An 18,705-nucleotide genomic window follows, 5' to 3' on the forward strand; every position below is an offset into this window, starting at 1 on the left:
AAAGGATATTAGAAGCATGGAAATGGTGGATGTTACTCTTGGTGCGATATTAAATGGGACAGGGCATATAATTACAATGTAAGATTGGAAAAGTCTAGGACTGTGTTTACTAGAGTTGAGGGAATGAAACAGATCTATTCCAAGTTTCCAGATTTTTAAAAGATAAACAGTAATATATTATTTCTACTGGTTAAGAGATTGATTTAAAAATAGCCTGCATTTATATACCTTTCACATCCTCAGTATGTTCCAAAGTGCTTTAGAAGTGCAAATACTGTTAAGCAGTCAAATGGTGACAGCAAATATGCACATAGCAAGCTCCCCCAAACGGCAAGTGAATGAATGATCAGAGAATCTGTTTTTAATGCTGTTGTTGGAGGGAGGAAGATTGGTCAGGACACCAGGAGGGTTCCCTGCCCTTCCATGGATAGTGCCATGGAACTGTTTACATCCGCCAGATCAGTGGCACCAACTTCTGTTTTTCACCTCATTCCCAACACATCAGGCAATGCAGCATTTCTTCACAACTATATTGGAGAGCATGGTCTACAGCGGGGCTTGAATTTAATAACCTTAAGTGTCAGAGGCAGTAGTGCTACCAACTGAATAAGCTGACAACATAGGTATAATTTCTTATGGATTCATTTTAAAGAATACCATGATATTCCTAAGCCTATACTAAGGATTTCTGAACTATGTAAAATTTATGTCAAAGGCTTCTAACAACAACAACATATATTTATATAGCACCTTTAATGTAATAAATCATCCTAAGGCACTTCACTGAAGCATTATAAAACAAAGTATGACACCGGTCACATCAGGAGGTATTAGATCAGAGGATCAAAAGTCTGGCCCTAGTGATATATTTTATAGAGTGTCTTAAAGGAGGAAAGAGAGGCAGAGGGGCAAAGGGATAAATTAGAGCTTAGGGCCTTGGCAACTGAAGGTATGACCGGTATGAGTGGAGTGATTAAAATCGGGGCTGCTCAACAGGTCAGAGTTGGAGGAGTGCAGATATTTCAGACTGTTTTAGAGTAGGAGGAGATTACAGAGACAGGTAGGGGGCAACATCATGGAAGGATTTGAACACAATGATGAGAATTTTAAAATCAAGGATTGCTTAACCGGGACTAAGGTAGGTTAGTAAGGTTAGGGGTAAAGGATGAATGGGACTTGGTTTGGTCAGCAAAGTTTTGGATGACCTCCAGTAGAACATGGAAACATAGGAAGCCAGCCAAAAGTGCATTGGAATAGTCACGTCTAGAGGTAACAAAGATGCAGGTGAAGGTTTCTTTAGCAGATGAGATGAGGCCAGGGCAGTCGGACGACTTTATGCAAGTAGAAATGGGCTGTTTTTATGATGGCATGGATGTGTGGCCAAAGGTTCATCTCGAGGTCAAATTTGACACCAAAGTTGCAAACAGTCTGATTTAGCCTCAGACAATTGCCAGGGAGAGGAATGAAATCAGTAGCCAGGTAACAGTTTTGAGACAGTGAAGTGGTCAGGAGAGCTGGTAGTGAGTCAGTTGTCTGTGTACAAATGGAAATTGGTGCTGTGTTTTCAGATGATGTCACAAAGAGGCAGCATGTAGATGAGAAATAGTAAGGGGCTGAGCTTTGGGGGATACCAGAGGTAATGGGGCAGAAAGAGAAACAGACACAATCGCAGGTGATTCTCTGACTATGATAGAATAAATAAGAATGGAACCAGGCGACTCTGGTCTAACCCTAGGGCCAAAAGGTAGACAATTCAGAAATTGAAAATGAAACTAAGCGAATTAGGAAAGAGTTCTTCCAGGGACGGAGGTAGTAAGGTTGATGGGGGGAAGCAGGAAGTGGGTGGAGAGACATTGGAGAAGGATGGTGTAGTCAACCGTATCAAAGGTTACAAACAGCTCAAAAAGGAAAAGGAGGGATAGTGTATCTTTGTCACAGTCAGAGACTCTCATTTGTGACTTTGAATAAAGTCATTTTGGTTCTGTGACTAAGGCAGAGAAGCCTGACTGGAGAAATACAAACATGGAGCTCCAGGAAAGATGGGCATGGAATTGGGAGGCGACAGCACACTAAAAAACCTGAGAGGACGGGTTTTGTTTTGAGAAGCTTTTGGAGCCTGGGCTATAGTTTATACAAACAGGGAGATCAAAGTTTTATGAGCGGAGGAGTGTTGATGGCAGATTTAAAGGGCAATAGGACAGTACCTGAGAACAGAGAACTGTTAACATTATCAACGTGGGAGCCAGGAAGTGAAGCAGGGTGATCAGCAGTTTAGCGGGACTAGGATGGACAAGATGACCTTGGAGACAACATGTTGGGAAATAGGAGAGAAAGATGTGAAATTAGGTCTACGGTAGTGGTGGGGGGGGGTCTTAAAGGAAGATGGGCTTTATGGGGGAGGGACGTGGCAGTGGCAGCTGATCAGATGATCTCAATCTTAATAACAAATCCATGAACTCATATATTGTTGGAGGTGAGGATGGAGGAGAGAGGGGTATAAGGAGACGATTTGTAGTAGAGAAAAGAAACCAGAGGTTATCTTTGTGTTCCAGGACAGTCCTGGAATAGTGAGCACTCTTGGCAAATGAACGTAGGACCCAAGAGTGTTTGATGTAGACCAGCCAGATATGGCAGTAAATGGCGAAACCATACTCTGTCGTATTCATTCAATTCTGTGTCCCTTGGAATTAAGGGACCAGAGGGGTGTGCTATAGCAGGAGGAATAGCCAGGGTTGAGAAAGGGTAATGGTTTTATTGGGGACCAGGGCATCAAAGGTGAAAATGAGGATGTGAGTGAACAAAATCAAAAGCTGCTGAAATGTTGTGACGAACATAGGGCCAAAGGCTAGACAATTCCGATTTTGAAAGGGCAATTGTAAGTGAATTGGGAAAGAGTTTTTTTCCAGTGTCGAAAGAGTTGATGGTGTTTGGGGGGGTGCGTGTTAAAGAGGATTGTGGGTGGAAAGCAATTATTGAAAATGACATTGCCTTATCTATGATTAACATGATAGGAGTAGCAAGGCCAGGTGAGATTGCAAGGTCAAGGTGGTAGTCATGAATATGAGTTGGGGGGGTTTCTACGCAGGGAGAGATTAAGGGAGTATAGGAGGGCAGTGAACTCACAGAAGAAGACAGAGAAAGAGAAAGAGCATGCTGAGTTGACATGGTGGATGAAATCACCAAGGATGACAAATCACTCGGTACAGTCTGAGGGAGTAACACGGTGGAGATATAAACCTTGGTGGAGAAATTTTTATGGTACTTGGATGGCCAGTAGAGAACAACAATTTTAAGTGAGAGGTGAGAAGTATAGAACACAATTTGTCTCTAACAACTCAATAAAGAATGACTCAGTTACACTTGCATCAAACAGGCAACATCAAGGTCAGAGTTTTTAAGAACAAATGAAATACAAGTAAAAAAGAAAAATGAGCTGGAATTACCTGTGTGAGAAACTTGCTCATGATGGGGTCTGGCAATATAAGGTATTGTGCAAAAAGGTTTGGTATCTTCCTCTTCACCTGCATTTAATGTAAAACTTTTTGAAATATGATTCCAGGTTCGATGTTAACTTAAAAGACAGTTTTTTCCTGAACTATTAAAACATACAATAGAACAACTCCTTCTAATATTTTTTGCAATGTTTCACTATTCCCCCCGCCTTCTTACCTAAAATTGCAAACTCTTAGATGATTTTTGCTCCTCGATCAGGAGCGCAAAGTCAGGACATCTACCAGCTCCACAAACCTGACTCAGGAGAAAGCGGCCCAGAAGTTAGAATTTTCATTCTGGGGTGGCAGTTCTCTGGGAGTCTGGCCAGACGACCCCTGCATAAGTGAGGAGGCTGCCAGGTGTGGAGGCAGGCTGGGTGGAAGGCCTGCTTCTGTGCTGAAGCACTGTGTTTAAGTTTAAAAAAAATACTAGAACATAAAACAGCCCTCCAGCCTTCACTCCTCACACAATCCCCATGCTCTATCCATGCCAACCCATGCCCCCTAGCCACCCACCAAATCCTTCATGCCACCTCATTCCCCCGCCCGTACCCTATGGCTCCTCACACCCTCCATTCCAATCTCTGTCCCTCTACCCACTACCTATAGCCCATCACCCACCTCTGCCTCTCTACTCACCCCCATGGCCCTTTATAGTCCCTACGCCAATTCATGCCAACCCATATCCCCATCTATCACCCTATGCCCTCATACCTGCAATACCAACTCACCTAGTACCCACCATGGGCAGACCTCAAGAGCCATGCTGAGATGAAATAAAATAAAGTTCTAAATGGACTACTATAGACTTTATTTAAAAAAAAGGTCTCATTCATAAAAACCCACTTACATTTACATTCCTTCAACTACATGATCCCTTATAAGAACAAACATTTCATTCAAGTGCATAATCTCTTCTAAAAACAAGCACTGGAATTCATAGTCCCATTTCAAAAAGTCTATAACCACTTGCACCTGTCAATCAAACTGAAATGGCAGGCACCCTACTGTGACAATAGAAGGTTGTGAAATCGGTCAGACAGCAGTAATCTCATAGTGGTAACCTTCAGGCTTACGTCAACAGAGAGTGAAATATCAAGCAAGGATTTCTTTTTAAAACACTCCAGGCATTTTTTTCAAAGATTTAAAGGGCAGGAATTATAAATGCCTTAACAACTTAGCAGTTGCTTTTAACAGTTGCCTTTTACAGTTCATTTTTGACATCTTTGACAGTCGATTATTGACACTTTTGATGGTTCCAAAGAGCTTTACACTTAATGAGTTAGTGCACTTTTTCTGCCTAATGTCTAATTTTAACAATCCCAAATGGCATCTGACCTCCCCAAAGGGCACCTGACACCCTTAAAGATGTCCCAAAGATAATATCCAAAGAGGTACCCTATGTCTCTAATAGAGTACCCCACCTCTCCAAAGAACTCCACAAAGTTTAGACTTGCTCCTACCAAGTCTGATCTTTGCAAGTCATGTTTCACACATCTGGGTCATCAAAATTAGACATGAGTGGAGGCAGTTGTTGATGTATATGATCAGCTGCCTCCGTAAAATGTACATATACAAATCCTGACCCAGGCCCATTCCCGCCCTACGAAAATGGTAGGTACCATGTTTGGGGACGGGACTGACAGATTTCGGTCCCTTCTGCCATTTTTGCAACGGCGGAGAAGCTCTTCTTTGTTGCGAAAATCCAGGCCTTAGAATCGCAGAGCACAGAGGGAGGGTATTTGTCCCTGTGCTGGTTCTCAGAGCTATCTAATTAGTCCCACTCCCCTGCTCTTTCCTCATAGCTCGGAATTATTTTAGTTTTCAAGTGTATATTCAGTTCCCAATGGGGAATGATTCCACAGTCAATGGCTCTTTCGTACCTCACCCAGTGATCAATGTTCAAGAAATAACAAACTACTGGAAATATTCAGCAGGTCATTCCTCAAATGTGTGTTCCCATTTTAATCGCATCTGATGCCTCCACACATGCAATTTACAGCAGAATTCACAAGGTAGCAATCAGGAACACGAACTGATTTTTTTTATCCCACTTCTTAGGTTAGGGATACTGAGCCCAATTATAACACTCTGATTACTGTTCACCTGAGATCAGCTAACTTAGTAAAGGTCGGGATTTGAATCCCATATTTTCTTGTCTGTATGGCTTTATGTTATATCAATATTCTTTTTAAAGTTCTAATTCCATTTGTTGTGAGGGTGGCTTTATACTTTAAATTTAGTTTTTAATGAATAAAATAGTTCTGAGGATGGTGCAACAAACATTCCATCAGTAATATGTGCTTGTACTTTGCTTTGTACTCTCTGGGATGCCATAGTTCTGGGGTCTGGAGTGAAGGCAGAAGTCGTGCTAATTTGCACAGATCGGCTGGCAACTCAAGTCATCTATTTTAATGTTTACATTGGAGGAAACACTCAGTAAATTTGAGAAAGCCGGAGGCAGGGTAAATGCTTTACCGTCATCCTCCAGCATGGTTGCATCTCTTCCTTCTTCATCTCCAAGCTCATCATACACGTTCCTTTGTGGTTCCACTCGGGGTGCTACGCTACCGTCCTTGCGTAGAGCTGGTGCAACGAGCCACTTCCTTTGAATGACCTCAAGGATCTTCTCACAAGAGAGGGGTAACCGGGAGCTGCGTATCCCTTCCAATAGATCGACAACCTGGGTAATACTGCAAGTAACATAAGTTGGCAGAAGAACTCAGTACTCTAGGACCTCAATAGAATTTGTCACACTATTACAACAACAATGTACATTTATACTGCACTTTTAACGTAGAAAACACCCAACGACGTATTGCATGGGTGGCACAGGTGGGGGAAGAATAAGAAAGAGAAATGGATAAAAGGAATAAACACCAGGCTCCTAGCCATGAGTTGGGGGGGGGGGTCGGTGGTAGAAGTGACCAACAGCCTGTTCAAAACACAGGTTTTAAAAAGGGTGAAAAAAGAGAAGCAAAGAGTTAGAGAAACAAAATAGTGCAGATACTGGAAATCTGAAATAAAGACAAAAAGTGTTGAAAAGGCTCAGCAGGCCTGTGAAGAGAAACAGAGTTAATGGTTGGGGGGGGCGTTGGAAGGTGCAATTTTGCGAAGCCTGTAAGAGCAGAAACATGGCATATGGAATGACTTAATGAGGTGGGATGCGAAATTTTGATTTCCCAATGGCAGGTTGAGATGCAGAGAAAAAGGGTGGAATTCTACGGCCCCATGACAGCGAAGGGTGGGGCATTAAAATGCAGAGAGCCGTTCAACAGTCCATTGACTTCGGCAGAACTGTAAAATCCTGCTGGTGTAAAATTCCGCCCAAAGTCAGCAGCTTGTTTGCAGCATGTTGAGGCTTATGCTGGCCTGTGGTGGGTTTGTACTTGGTAATATATTTGCAAGCCATGAATATACATTAGTGTGAAACTCCTACCCTCAGGATAAAGTCAGTGGTACATGAGAATCTCATGGAACCTGGTTCACTATCGATTAAAGATAACATGCCCCAGTCGGCTTTCTGTAGTTGTGTGTATAATGTCCTTGTTTAACTCCACAACACAACTTAGGGGAGCAAGCATTTTGCATGAAAGCTTGGGACCAGCAAGGGTGAGTCAGTGGTGAGGGGGTGTTGGTCAACATGGTGGAGTGGAAGATGGGATGACAGGGTGGGGTCAGGGGCATGGAGGAGTGAAGTAGGAAGGGCCTGATGTTCTAGATGTGGTGTGGGGGAGGGAAAGGGACAGTCAGTCAAGTTAAAAAAAATCAGTACTGTCCAAATGTGTGTCCATCTCAGGGCGTTGGCTGGCAGAGTCCTTATGAGGCCTTCGGATGCACGCCCCCCCCCCCACCCCAAGCCCCCACCCCAGGCCTCCCCTGCCCCTCTGTAAAATTTCAGACAGGTATAGGGTGTGCGAGTAGATGATGAGAAGGCCATCCACTGAGTTTTACTTGGCCCCCTTTCTAACCCACTAGTCGGGGAGCATAAAATCCATCACTACGACTCCAGTCACATTGCTGTTTGTGGGAGCTATAGGTAAATTGGTTGCTGTGTTTCCTACATTACAAAAATAAATGTCCCCACTCCCCCATGCTAATGAATATTCAGGGATGCAAATATATTAAAAGTATGAACCCACCACACTATACTTCAAAAGCACTTCATTGGCTGTAAAGTGCTTTGGGATATCCTGAGGTCATGAAAGGTACTACATAAAAACAAGTGCTTTCTTTACCGCAAGGATAACTGCACCAATCAAGCAAACCTACTTTATACTTACTTTGCTAAATATACTGCACAGACCCCACCTTGCTTGAGGTGTGTGTAGATCACAGGTAAAGCAAGTTGTGGGTTAAGCATATCCAGAGAAATCTGCAATGGATGCAAGAGGATGGAGAAATTAATATAAAATGCATTACTTTGAGGAGTAATTAATTCATGCTCGTGCCCTGGATGAAGACAAAATTAACCAGCTGAAGAGGAAAGGTATACAAGAACTTTGGTTGCATAAATGTTCTGACACGAGCAACTGGTGTGAGAGAGGTAATTTTTTTTCTCCCCCTGCAACGACTCGTTCAACACATTCAGGTGACCAGTGATGTCGGCGAGAAAAGCCACATCCAATCTCTAGTTTTCACTTTCTAACTCTGGGTTACCGTCAAAAAGTAACATTAAAAAGTGCAACCTCCCACGTCCACCGGTGTCATAACCACGAGGGTCTCCCGGGATAGGGTAATTTTGCCAACGGCACTTGCGTACCTATAATTCGCAGGGCGTGCTGATTGAACCATGGCAGCGCGGCCCGGCGCACGTAACAGCCGACAAAACGTCACGCAGGCCGCCCTCGGAACCCTGATGGGATGCATGCGGTCCATGGGCAGCAGGTTGCCCACCAGTGGACTACATGCTCAACAGAAAGAGTCTGAAGGGCAGTTGGGGTAACCATAGGTGTAAGGAAAGACTTGAGGTGAGAGCCAGTTGTAGTGGAGAAGAGACGATTGAAGAGATTTAAAAGAGGTTTTAAAAGTACGAAGAATTTTGATAACATAAATAGGGAAAGACTACTTGCTCTGATTGAGGGGATCATCAGTTTAAAAATGCCAGTAAAAGAGTGAGGAGAGATTTTAGGAGAAATTCCTTTATGCCGGGGGTAATTGGAAAATGGAATGTTTTGCCACAGGGGTTTGCTGAGGTAGAGACCATTGCTTCTTTTAAAGGAAAATATTGGACAAACATTTGAAGCAGAGACTGTGGGGAAGTGAACAGGGGAATGGGATTAGTTCCAAGCTGCTCTCATAAAGAGTCAGAAGAGACATGCTGGGCTGGATTTTCATGGAGTTGCAAGGTCTCTGGAGCCATTCAAAAATGACAGGTGGGACCTGATTCCAAGATTCCCGCCACCCCCAATTTTTGGTGGTGTGGTTTAAGGTGAGCCCACACCCTGCACTCCCAGCCTGGCTGCCTTCATTGCCAGGGTAGGCATGACCTAGCCCCCTCAATTTTCATGAAGCTTCTCCATGACTTGTGGGTCGCAGTCCCTCAGAGTCGTCGTGAACCATAGTCTGGATTCAGGAACGTTTTGAAAGGTAAGGTCAAAAGGCCTTACCCTTGCTCCCTCCATGCCACACCCTCACTTGGCTGAGAGCCCAGACTCCCATCAAAGGATTATCTGTGTTGATTCAAATGGGAGAAGGGAAAACATTGCCGAATTGACAGCCTTATGATGTTATAAAAAGCTATTTTTCCTGTGAGATCTTTTGTCAATGGCTCAATGTTTATTTGCACATGATAAAGCGGTATCATGTGCTTACAGCTTCTGTTATTGATACTTTTAAGGTCTGGTAGGTTGACACTTGTATATGGTTGTAACAACAGCAGTTTTTTTTAAAAGAAAATTATGAATGGGTATTTCTTAAGCAGTTCCATACATACCATTGTTATGATAGGGCTCATTGGTTCTGTACAGTGTATGATTCAGTGGGTGATTCTGCATGGAAGTGCCATGAGTTGGCATGGAAGGTATGAGAGGCTATGGGAGTGGGTGGAGGCATGAGTTGACATGCAGGTGGCATGCGGAGTGGGTGGGGGATGTGATAGGTGAGTGCTAGAGTGCCTAAAATATAAGCAAATAATTGGGACAAATCCCAAAAAACTAAGCCAGATCTTTTAAATAGTCCACCCTGGCACTCGGCTGCCTCCAACCTGCTTCTGAGGGCAGTTGGCCAGACTCTATCTCACACCTGCACTCCCTGAACTGAAAACTGGGTCTGACTGGACACTTTCCACAGAGGCAGATCTGCCAAGTTGGGAAATTTCCCAACTCGAGCTGCCTGCCTCATTAGCGAAAATCTGGGACATCATGTTTGATAAATTTGCTAGAGTTCTTAGAGGGTATAACAAGCAGAATTGATAAAGGGGAACTTGTAGATGTAGTGTATTTAGATTTCCAGAAGGCATTAGATAAGGTGCCACATAGAAGGTTATTGCTCAAGCTAGGAGCTCATGGTATTGGGGGGTAATGTATTAGCATGGATTGAGGATTGGTTAACACACAGAAGACAGAGAGTTGGGATTAATGGGTCTTTTTCAGGTTGGAAAGATGTAACTAGTGGAGTGCCACAAGGATCAGTCCTAGGCCTCAATTATTTACCATCTATATTAATGACTTGGAAGAGGGGGCAGAGTGTAATGTATCCAAATTTGCTGGTGATACAAAAAAAGGTGCGAGGGCATATTCTGATGAGGAAATAAGGGATCTGCAAGGGGATATAGATAGGTTGAGTGAGTGGGCAAAAAATTGCCAGGTGGAGTTTAATGTAGGAAAGTGTGAGGTCATGCACTTTGGTAGGAAGAACCAAAAGGAAGATTATTATTTAAATGAAGAGAGACTCCAAAAAAGTGCAGCACAGAGGGATCTGGGTGTTCTTGTACATGAAACACAATAAGTTATCATGCGGGTGCAGCAAGTAATTAAGAAGACAATGTAATTTTAGTCTGTATTGCTAGGGGGTTGGAGTTTAAAAATAGGGAAGTCTTGTTGCAACTGTACAGGGTGTTGGTGAGGCCGCACCTGGGGTACTGTGTACAGTTTCGGTCCCCGGATTTAAAAAAGGATATACAGGCATTGGAGTTCAAAAGAGATTCACTAGGCTGATTCCTGGGATGAAGGGGTTGACTTATCAAGAACGGCTAAACAGGTTAGGCATTTATTCATTAGAATTTAGAAGACTGAGGGGTGATCTTATTAAAACATATAGGATTCTGAGGGGACTTGACAGGGTAGATGTTGAGAAGATATTTCCACTAGGAAGAATCTCAAACTAGGGGACATAGGTACAGAATAAAGTGACACTCATTTAAAACTGAGATATGAAGGAATTTCTTCTCTCAGAGGATAGTTTTTTTTGAATTTGTTCATTCATGGGATGTGAGCATCGCTGGCTAGGCAGCATTTATTGTCCATCCCTAATTGCTCTTGTTCAGAGGGCATTTTAAGAGTCAACCACATTGCTGTGGGTCTGGAGTCACATGTAGGCCAGACCAGGTAAGGACGGCAGATTTCTTTCCCTAAAGGACATTAGTGAACCAGATGGGTTTTTACAACAATCGACAATGGTTTCATGGTCATCATCAGACTTTTAATTCCAGATTTTTATTGAATACACCATTTGCCATGGTGGAATTCACACCTGGATCCCAACAGCATTACCCTGGGTCTCTGGAATATCAGTCCAGTGACAATACCACTACTCCACCTCCTCCCTGGTGAACGTCTGGAATTCTCTACCCCAGAGTGTTGTGGAGGCTAGATTAGTGAGGAGGTAGATAGGTTTTTGAAATATTGGAGAGTTGAGGGCTATGAGGAGCTGGCACGAAAGAGGAGTTGAAGCCTGGGGCAGATCAGCCACAGTCTTATTGAATGGCAGGGCAGACTTGAGGGGCCAAATGGCCTACTCCTATTTCTTATGTTCTTGGCCCTATAAGTCAAATGGCCTCCTCCCACATTGTGAACTTCTTTGATTCCAAAGGCACAAGGTGTTTTTTTCCATAGTTTAATACAAAATTTTGGATTAAAGGTGAAGAAAAAGAGCACACAAAAGTTCCTGTAGTATAATGTCAAATCCTTAACATTGCTCATCCTTGTGTAACTTGCACACAGAAATAGCATATAAATAGGTATTGCTGAAAAAAGAGACATGTCGAAGCTTTTCGTCTTACACTCATCAGGACACTTTGCAAGAATACCAATCTAAGGGGAAAACAACAATTTATACTGTATGTGAATAGAAAGCTGATTGGTTGGCAAGTGGAATCTGATTGGTAGAGGCGTTGCCAAGGAGAATGCACCAGTGATGGTGACTGACAGTTAACTACCAATCTCATTCTCCATGGCATTCAGCCACCCATCAAGGCCACTGTAATAAAGCCTGATGCTGCCCTCAATTGATGTGCCACACTGGCACACTTTCCAGTAAGTCAGTAGACACCAGTTAGGAGTGGCTGATATTTTCTCTTCTCAGCCAATGAGTGTACTCTTACTGCTGTCCCAGCTGAGATCAGTTAATTCAGCACAGACTACTAATCGAACCTTGAACTATTCTGACTCAGTACCATACTAGGCAGGGCACTTACCAACTAAATCATTGGGTATACCTTTAAATAGATGTGATCCTTTAAAGTACATAGTCAAGTTAGTTTTTTTCAAGGTTACAATATGCTATTTTACTATGATAATGGAAATACAATTTCTTTACATATTACTAGAAAAAATAGAAAAGAAGTGATCTGTATATGATTTACTATTAATGATAGTTAACTCTACCCATAATGGTTTCATGTTAATGACATGATGTGTTTACTTGTCTGGATATTGTCGCAGTATAGTCAATAGTTAGCTATAAATCTTTGCTTCTACTTTCACTGTCATTTATTTTTAAGTATTCATATTTATAGGGCTATTATTGCGGAGTTTACAACTTGCTCACTTCATACTGAAAATCGAAGCAGTGACTCGTGATGCCATGTAGTTGAAGAGGTTACACTAGGTAAAGAGCCAGAAGTACCAGTGAAAGTTCTGAACTGCAGTTCAAATAGCAAGAAGCCCAAATTCTAACCTGAACTTTTTATTTTCTCAGTTGGTTTATCTTTTGGAATCTGAGAGGATTAGGAACCTAGAATTTGCACATTTGAACATCTAAATTGACCAGGTCCTAAAATTCCATTGTGTGTACAATCCAAAATGAAACAGCACCTAAATGCATTTTGGGCAGCACTTGTGAATTTTATGATGAACTAAGTCAGTTTGATTGGAATTGTGGATAATTATGCTTGTTATTATGTCTTTATTTTTTATTTCCTTTAAAATGTTCTCTTTCTCCATGAATTCATTTCCCAGCAGGCTACTCACTATCCCCTAGTGTTGTGGGTCTGGAGTCAAATGTAGGCCAGACCATGTAAGGATGATAGATTTCCCTCCTTAAAGGGACTTAATGAATCAGGTGGGTTTTTACGACAATCGGTGATAGTTTCATGGTCACCATCACAAAGACTAACTTTATATTGCAGATTTATTAATTGAATTTAAATTCCACCAGCTGCTGTGGTTGGATTTGAACTCTTGTCCCCAGAACATTAGCCTGGGCCTCTGAATTACTAGCCCAGGGACACTACCACTATGTCACCCACTGCAACAACAACTTACATTTGTATACTGCCATTAATATAATAAAATGTCCCAAGGTGCTTCATAGAGGAGGTGCTAAAACAACTTACCAAATTTGACACCAAAACACATGAGATAATAGAAGCGGTAACCAAGAACATCATCAAAGAGGCAAGTTATAAGGGTATTGTAAAGGAGAAAGAGGTAGACAGGTAGTAAGGATCGGGGAGGGAATTTCAGTGCTTAGGGCTTAGGCAGTTGAAAACAACTGCCGATTGTAGAATAAGGTGTTGAAGCATTAAACCAGTGCAACAACCGAGCTAAAGGAGCTAAATACTTAATGGAGAAAAATAAATTGATGGAGAAATATTGCAAGGGATTTGGGGGAAAGAGGCATGGAGTAGGACTCACTGGATTTGATGGGCCGGATAGCCTCCTGCAGAACTACACTAATCTCTGATTAAATAAAGCTATGGGAATGTAGGAAGGCTCTTGTTCTCTATGTTAGCAGATCCAAAGCACTTGGAATGAAGGCAGAGTAAAGGGCTGCATTCAGATCCTCTACATTATAGGTGCAGTAATGGTAAAAACAACAGGATACTTACAGCATCAAACATCTTTCCTTGGATATCGTCAGCGGCAGATACAATATCTTTCTGAATGAAGTCAACGTTATTTGGCCATTCTTTTTCACGGGCCACTTCCCAGGCATTCCGCCAGCGCTGGTAATTTCTTTTAGCATTGCAGTGGTGATCTGGTCTCACCTCAAAACTATACACATGCCCAGAAGATCCCACTGTGTTGGGGGTGGGTGGGGAGGGGGGGGTGGGGAGTGGGGGAAGAAAAGCAAAATTGAGTTATTGGTGAACACACACATACAAATGCACTCTTACTCACTTAATTTTCTTCCCAATTCTCCACCTCCCTCCAGTGAAAGTGCTGGATATGGTTACAAGGAGTTTGGCAGCCACTGGCACCTGACCCAATTGGTCATCCTTCATGTATTAGCGCAAACAGTTTCAGCAGGAGGTGTGGCCCTAGAAGTCAGTTCATCTCAGTCCTCTCCTTAACCATTGTGCAATGTTTTGCAGGGTCACCAGAAGACAGCTAAAAATGGGAACCCCAGCAGACTTTCCCCCTGGTCTCACCTAAGGGAACTGAAGCACATTGCCATATCACATCTGCTGCCCCAGTTAACTCAGAACAGACCTACTTCAAACTGATGCTTGGTAAGATTTCCCTCCGTAGTCTTCCACCAGGGACTATTCACAGGAGGTGCACAATAAGTGCAGTTGATGGTCACATTTGGAAGTTAGCATTGACCAGAAAATGAACTGGACCAGCCATATAAATATAGTGGCTACAAGAGCAGATCAGAGGCTAGGAATCCAGCAGTAACTCACTTACTGAACCTCCGAAGCCGGTCCGCCATCTAAAAGGCACAAGTCAGGAGTGTGATGGAATTCTCTCCACTTGCCTGCATGAATACAACACTCTAACAACACTCAAGAAACTCGACACCATCCAGGACAAAGTGGTCCACTTGACTGGCATCCATCCAGCACTTTCACTCCCTCCACAACTGATACACCGTGGCAGCAGTGTGTACCATCTACAAGTTGCTCTGCAGCAACTCACCAGTGCTCCTTCAACAGCACCTTCCAAACCCGCAACCTCTACCACCTAGAAGGACAAGGGCAGCAGATGCATGGGAACCTGCAAGTTCCCCTCCAAGCCTCACAACATCCTGACTTGGAAATAAATCGCCGTTCCTTTGCTGTCACTGGGTTAAAATCCTGGAACTCCCTTCCTAACAGCACAGTGGATGTACCTACACCATATGCACTGCAGCAGTTCAAGAAGGCAGCTCAACATCACCTTCTCAAGGGCAATTAGGAATGGGCAATAAATGTTGGCTTAGCCAGCAAAGCCCACATCCAGTGAATGATTAAAGTTTTTAAAAATTAGATTAAAAAGTTCAACAGATATTCCTTAAATGAATCCTTTTTTCTGGTTTTAAGACTTAGTGCCACATCAGCTGTAGCATCTTCTCACTCAGCCTTCAGGAAGCACCAGCAAAGAGAGATATGCAGTTTTAAAAGTCCTCTTTTTATTCTGTAATTCTGTAAACATAATCAAAAATCCCTATTTATATTAATTTTAAAAATGTATTTTACTTTGATTTGTGTTTCAAAAAGAACAACCAACGTGGAGGTGCAAAAAGCCGCAACTGATGACTGAGCTCCTGTAAGAGAAAGTGTTGTATCTCACAGAGAACTCAATGTGCTTCAACACACAACTACAACTTATATTTATGTAGCTCCTTTAAGACAATAAAACTTCCCAAAGTGCTTCACAGGAATAAAATATGATATTAGATCAGATGACCAAAAGCTTGGTGCAAGAGGTGGGTTTTAAGGAGTGTCTTAAAGGAGGAAAATGAGGTAAAGAGATGCAGTAAGGATATTTCAGAACTTGAGGCCCGAGCAACTGCAGGCATGGCCACCAACAGTGGAGCGATTGGGGATGCTCAAGAGGACAGAATTAGATGGTCTGTAGATATCTTGGAGGATTGTGGGGCTGGTGGAGATTACAGAGATAGGGGGGAACGAGGCCCTGGAGGGATTCGAAAACAAGGATGAGAATTTTAAAATCGCACAATGAATTAGTTTGACGCATGGTAACCTGCTGTTATATAGTTAAACAGAATCTTTGCACCAGCTATCAGTATGGAGATAGAAATGTAATTAATTCTAATTATTTTCCGTGGGCATGTTTGGTTGTTAGCAATTTTCTGACGAGTCTTTTGTGAATTTGGATCATCAAAGTTGGAAACAGATCAGAAGTTATTCATCTGGCTTAACACTGGATATCTTCATTTTATGATTATAAACGTTTTTTTAAGTTAAAGATGAGGGATGTTCGTGTGCGAGAATGGAAAACTTGGAATGTTGGGCACCCAATGTCAGTATAGTATCAATTATTCACAGGTTAAGTACAGAGAAATTCCCTCTACTGTGATCCAATAATGTGCCTTAGTTCTAATATCAAATAGTCATCACCACTGCATCACTGTGCCATTTTACTTTTTCCCATGCCAATCAGAAGGTTGTGGGTTCAAGACCCACTTCAGAAACTCGATTGAGGCTGCAACTCCAGTGCAGTACTGAGGGAGCACTAAAGAAGAGAAAGGGAGGCCTCCTGTTGTCCTGGCCAATATATATTCTTAAACTAGTAAAAGAAACAGAAAATCCGCTCGTCATCTGATTGTTGTTTATGGGAGCTTTTTGTGAACAAATTATATGCTGCATTCCCTAGAGTACAACAGTGATTATACTTCAAAAGTATTTCACAAAGAGTTTTGGGATATCCAGAGATCATGGAAGGTGCAAAATAAATTTAACATCTCTGTTTAACATTTTCTAGGAGTTTTGCCATTTTATGTAAAGGTTCCTCACCTTAACTTTCCTTCCAAAATGCATCTCAATATTATTTTTTTCTGACATTGCAGGTAATTTTTGTAGTTTATGAAAAAATAGTTTGCAGTAATTTAATTAAAGCTTTTATAGCCAGTGTAGCATTATCATTGAGAGTTCTGTAAGCCCCTCAGTGAGAATGCAACATTTTGCATTATATCTATTTTTACCCACATAATAGCAATGAATCCACTTGAAAAGCAATTCACACAACTACTGCTTTGACACATTATAACGACATAATAAAACATTATATGGATTGCGAGCATTTCTGCATTTCATTTTGCTAAACTGTACAACTATAAAATTTATCCTTCCAATCTTGAGTTTGTGTCTGAAGGGAACACTTGAGTTTCAAAACATTACGGCAAAGGTAATAGCATATACAAATCTGTGACTGGCGGTGAGAGCAAGCTGATTGATGAATTAAAAGAATAATATTAAGCAATAAAAACAGAAAATGCTGAAAATGCTCAGCAGTTGAGCAGCATCTGTGGAGAGAGAAACAAAGTTAACATTTCAGGCTGATTGTTTCATATTTTCAGCATCTGCAGTATTTTGCTTTTGTAATAACATTAAGCATATTAGTTTAAGTGGTTATTTTTACAGTATTAATACAGTAAATAAGTCCAGCGCCAACAATGCAGTGAATATTTCATTCGAGCATTCTAATAAATAGTTTTTGGCAACACAGAGTTGTATAGGATATTCAAAGTCATTCAGTTTTTATCGTCAGGAAGCCAATACAGATATTACCTGTTCGGGACAAAAACAGTGTCATTGCTCCAGATCCTGAACCAGACTCCAAAACACAGTCCCCACTACTAACATCCATCATCATCAACATGGCACTGATGTCCTAGAAAAAACATAAAGAAAAAAAGATTGAGAATGACTTAGGAGTACTGGAGTTTTCAAACTGAATTGGCTGATGGAACACTTATTCCAGAGAGGAGGTCACAGAATGTTTAGAATGATTTAATGTACGTCCTGTGGTGTTTCTCAGTATACAATGGGCAGATTATTACACTCTTATCATTAGAGGGAGACAGTGGTGTAATGGTAATGGCCCAGGCTAATAACCTGAGGACATGGGTTCAAATCCCACCACAGAATTTGAATAATAAATCTGGAACTGAAAGCTAGTCTTAGTAATGGTGACCATGAAGCTACCATTGATTGTTGTAAAAACCCACCAGGTTTATTAATGACCTAGTCCTTTAGGGAAGGAAATCTGCCATCCTTATCTGGTCTGGTCTGACCTATATATGATTCCAGACCCACAGCAATGTGGTTGACTCTTAACTGCTCTCTAAATGACCTGGCAGGCCACATAGTTGAAGGGAAAAAATAGGGATGGATAATAAATGCAGGCCTTGCCAGTGATATCTGCATCCCATGGAAGAACAAATAATCATCCACAGCATTCTGGTGCCAAGCTGAAGCTTGTCTGTCCTTTTAAGCCACAAATTCACTTTCCTTTGAGTAAACATGGCCTGAAGGCAATTAGAGTTCATTTGCTATTTAGGGTAGGAATTTTGGAAGACATGTAAATTTCCTGCTCAAAATGACTGTCTCTCTTTGTCTCTGTGATAACATTTGACATTTCAAAGTGTGACATGTTCAAAATAACTACACAGGATTTTCTACCCCAGTGAGTTGTGGATACTCCAATGTCGAATATATTGAAAGCTGAGATAGATAGGTTTTTGGTTTCTCAGGGAATCACGAGATATTTGGAGTGAGTGGGAAAGTGGAGTTGGGGCAGAAGAATAGCCATGGTCGTATTGAATGGTGGAGCAGGCTCGAGGGACGATAAGGTCTATTCCTGTTCCTATTATGTTCTAAAATTTGTTTTGTCTACTTATTCTCTTCAAAATTCTATTTCGCGTTTCTGGTTTTCTATATTTGTTTTATTTTATTGGCATTATGCAGCTAATATCTTAAAAATAGATGAGAACAGGGATTCATTTCTCATGAATCACAGAATTTTAATGGCACAGAAGGAAGCCATTCAGCCCATTACGCACCGGCTCTCCAAATGAGCATTATGACCTAGTGCCATTGCCTGCC

General features: G+C 41.9%; 1 protein-coding gene across 2 annotated transcripts in view; it reads right to left on the reverse strand.

Moving 5' to 3' along the window:
- trmt61b (tRNA methyltransferase 61B) overlaps positions 1-18,705 on the reverse strand; it is a 70,003-nt gene that overhangs the window by 46,428 nt on the left and 4,870 nt on the right. For both annotated transcript variants that reach the window (XM_041187250.1, XM_041187249.1), the window contains exons 2-6: positions 17,389-17,491; positions 13,762-13,952; positions 7,775-7,866; positions 5,970-6,184; positions 3,444-3,521 (exon numbers count right to left, since the gene is read on the reverse strand). In XM_041187250.1, the coding sequence (XP_041043184.1) occupies positions 3,444-3,521; positions 5,970-6,184; positions 7,775-7,866; positions 13,762-13,952; positions 17,389-17,491 (679 nt within the window). The remainder of the gene's footprint in view (positions 1-3,443; positions 3,522-5,969; positions 6,185-7,774; positions 7,867-13,761; positions 13,953-17,388; positions 17,492-18,705) is intronic.

The sequence above is a fragment of the Carcharodon carcharias genome, chromosome 5 (assembly GCF_017639515.1).
Source record: "Carcharodon carcharias isolate sCarCar2 chromosome 5, sCarCar2.pri, whole genome shotgun sequence".
Classification (NCBI taxonomy): domain Eukaryota; kingdom Metazoa; phylum Chordata; class Chondrichthyes; order Lamniformes; family Lamnidae; genus Carcharodon; species Carcharodon carcharias.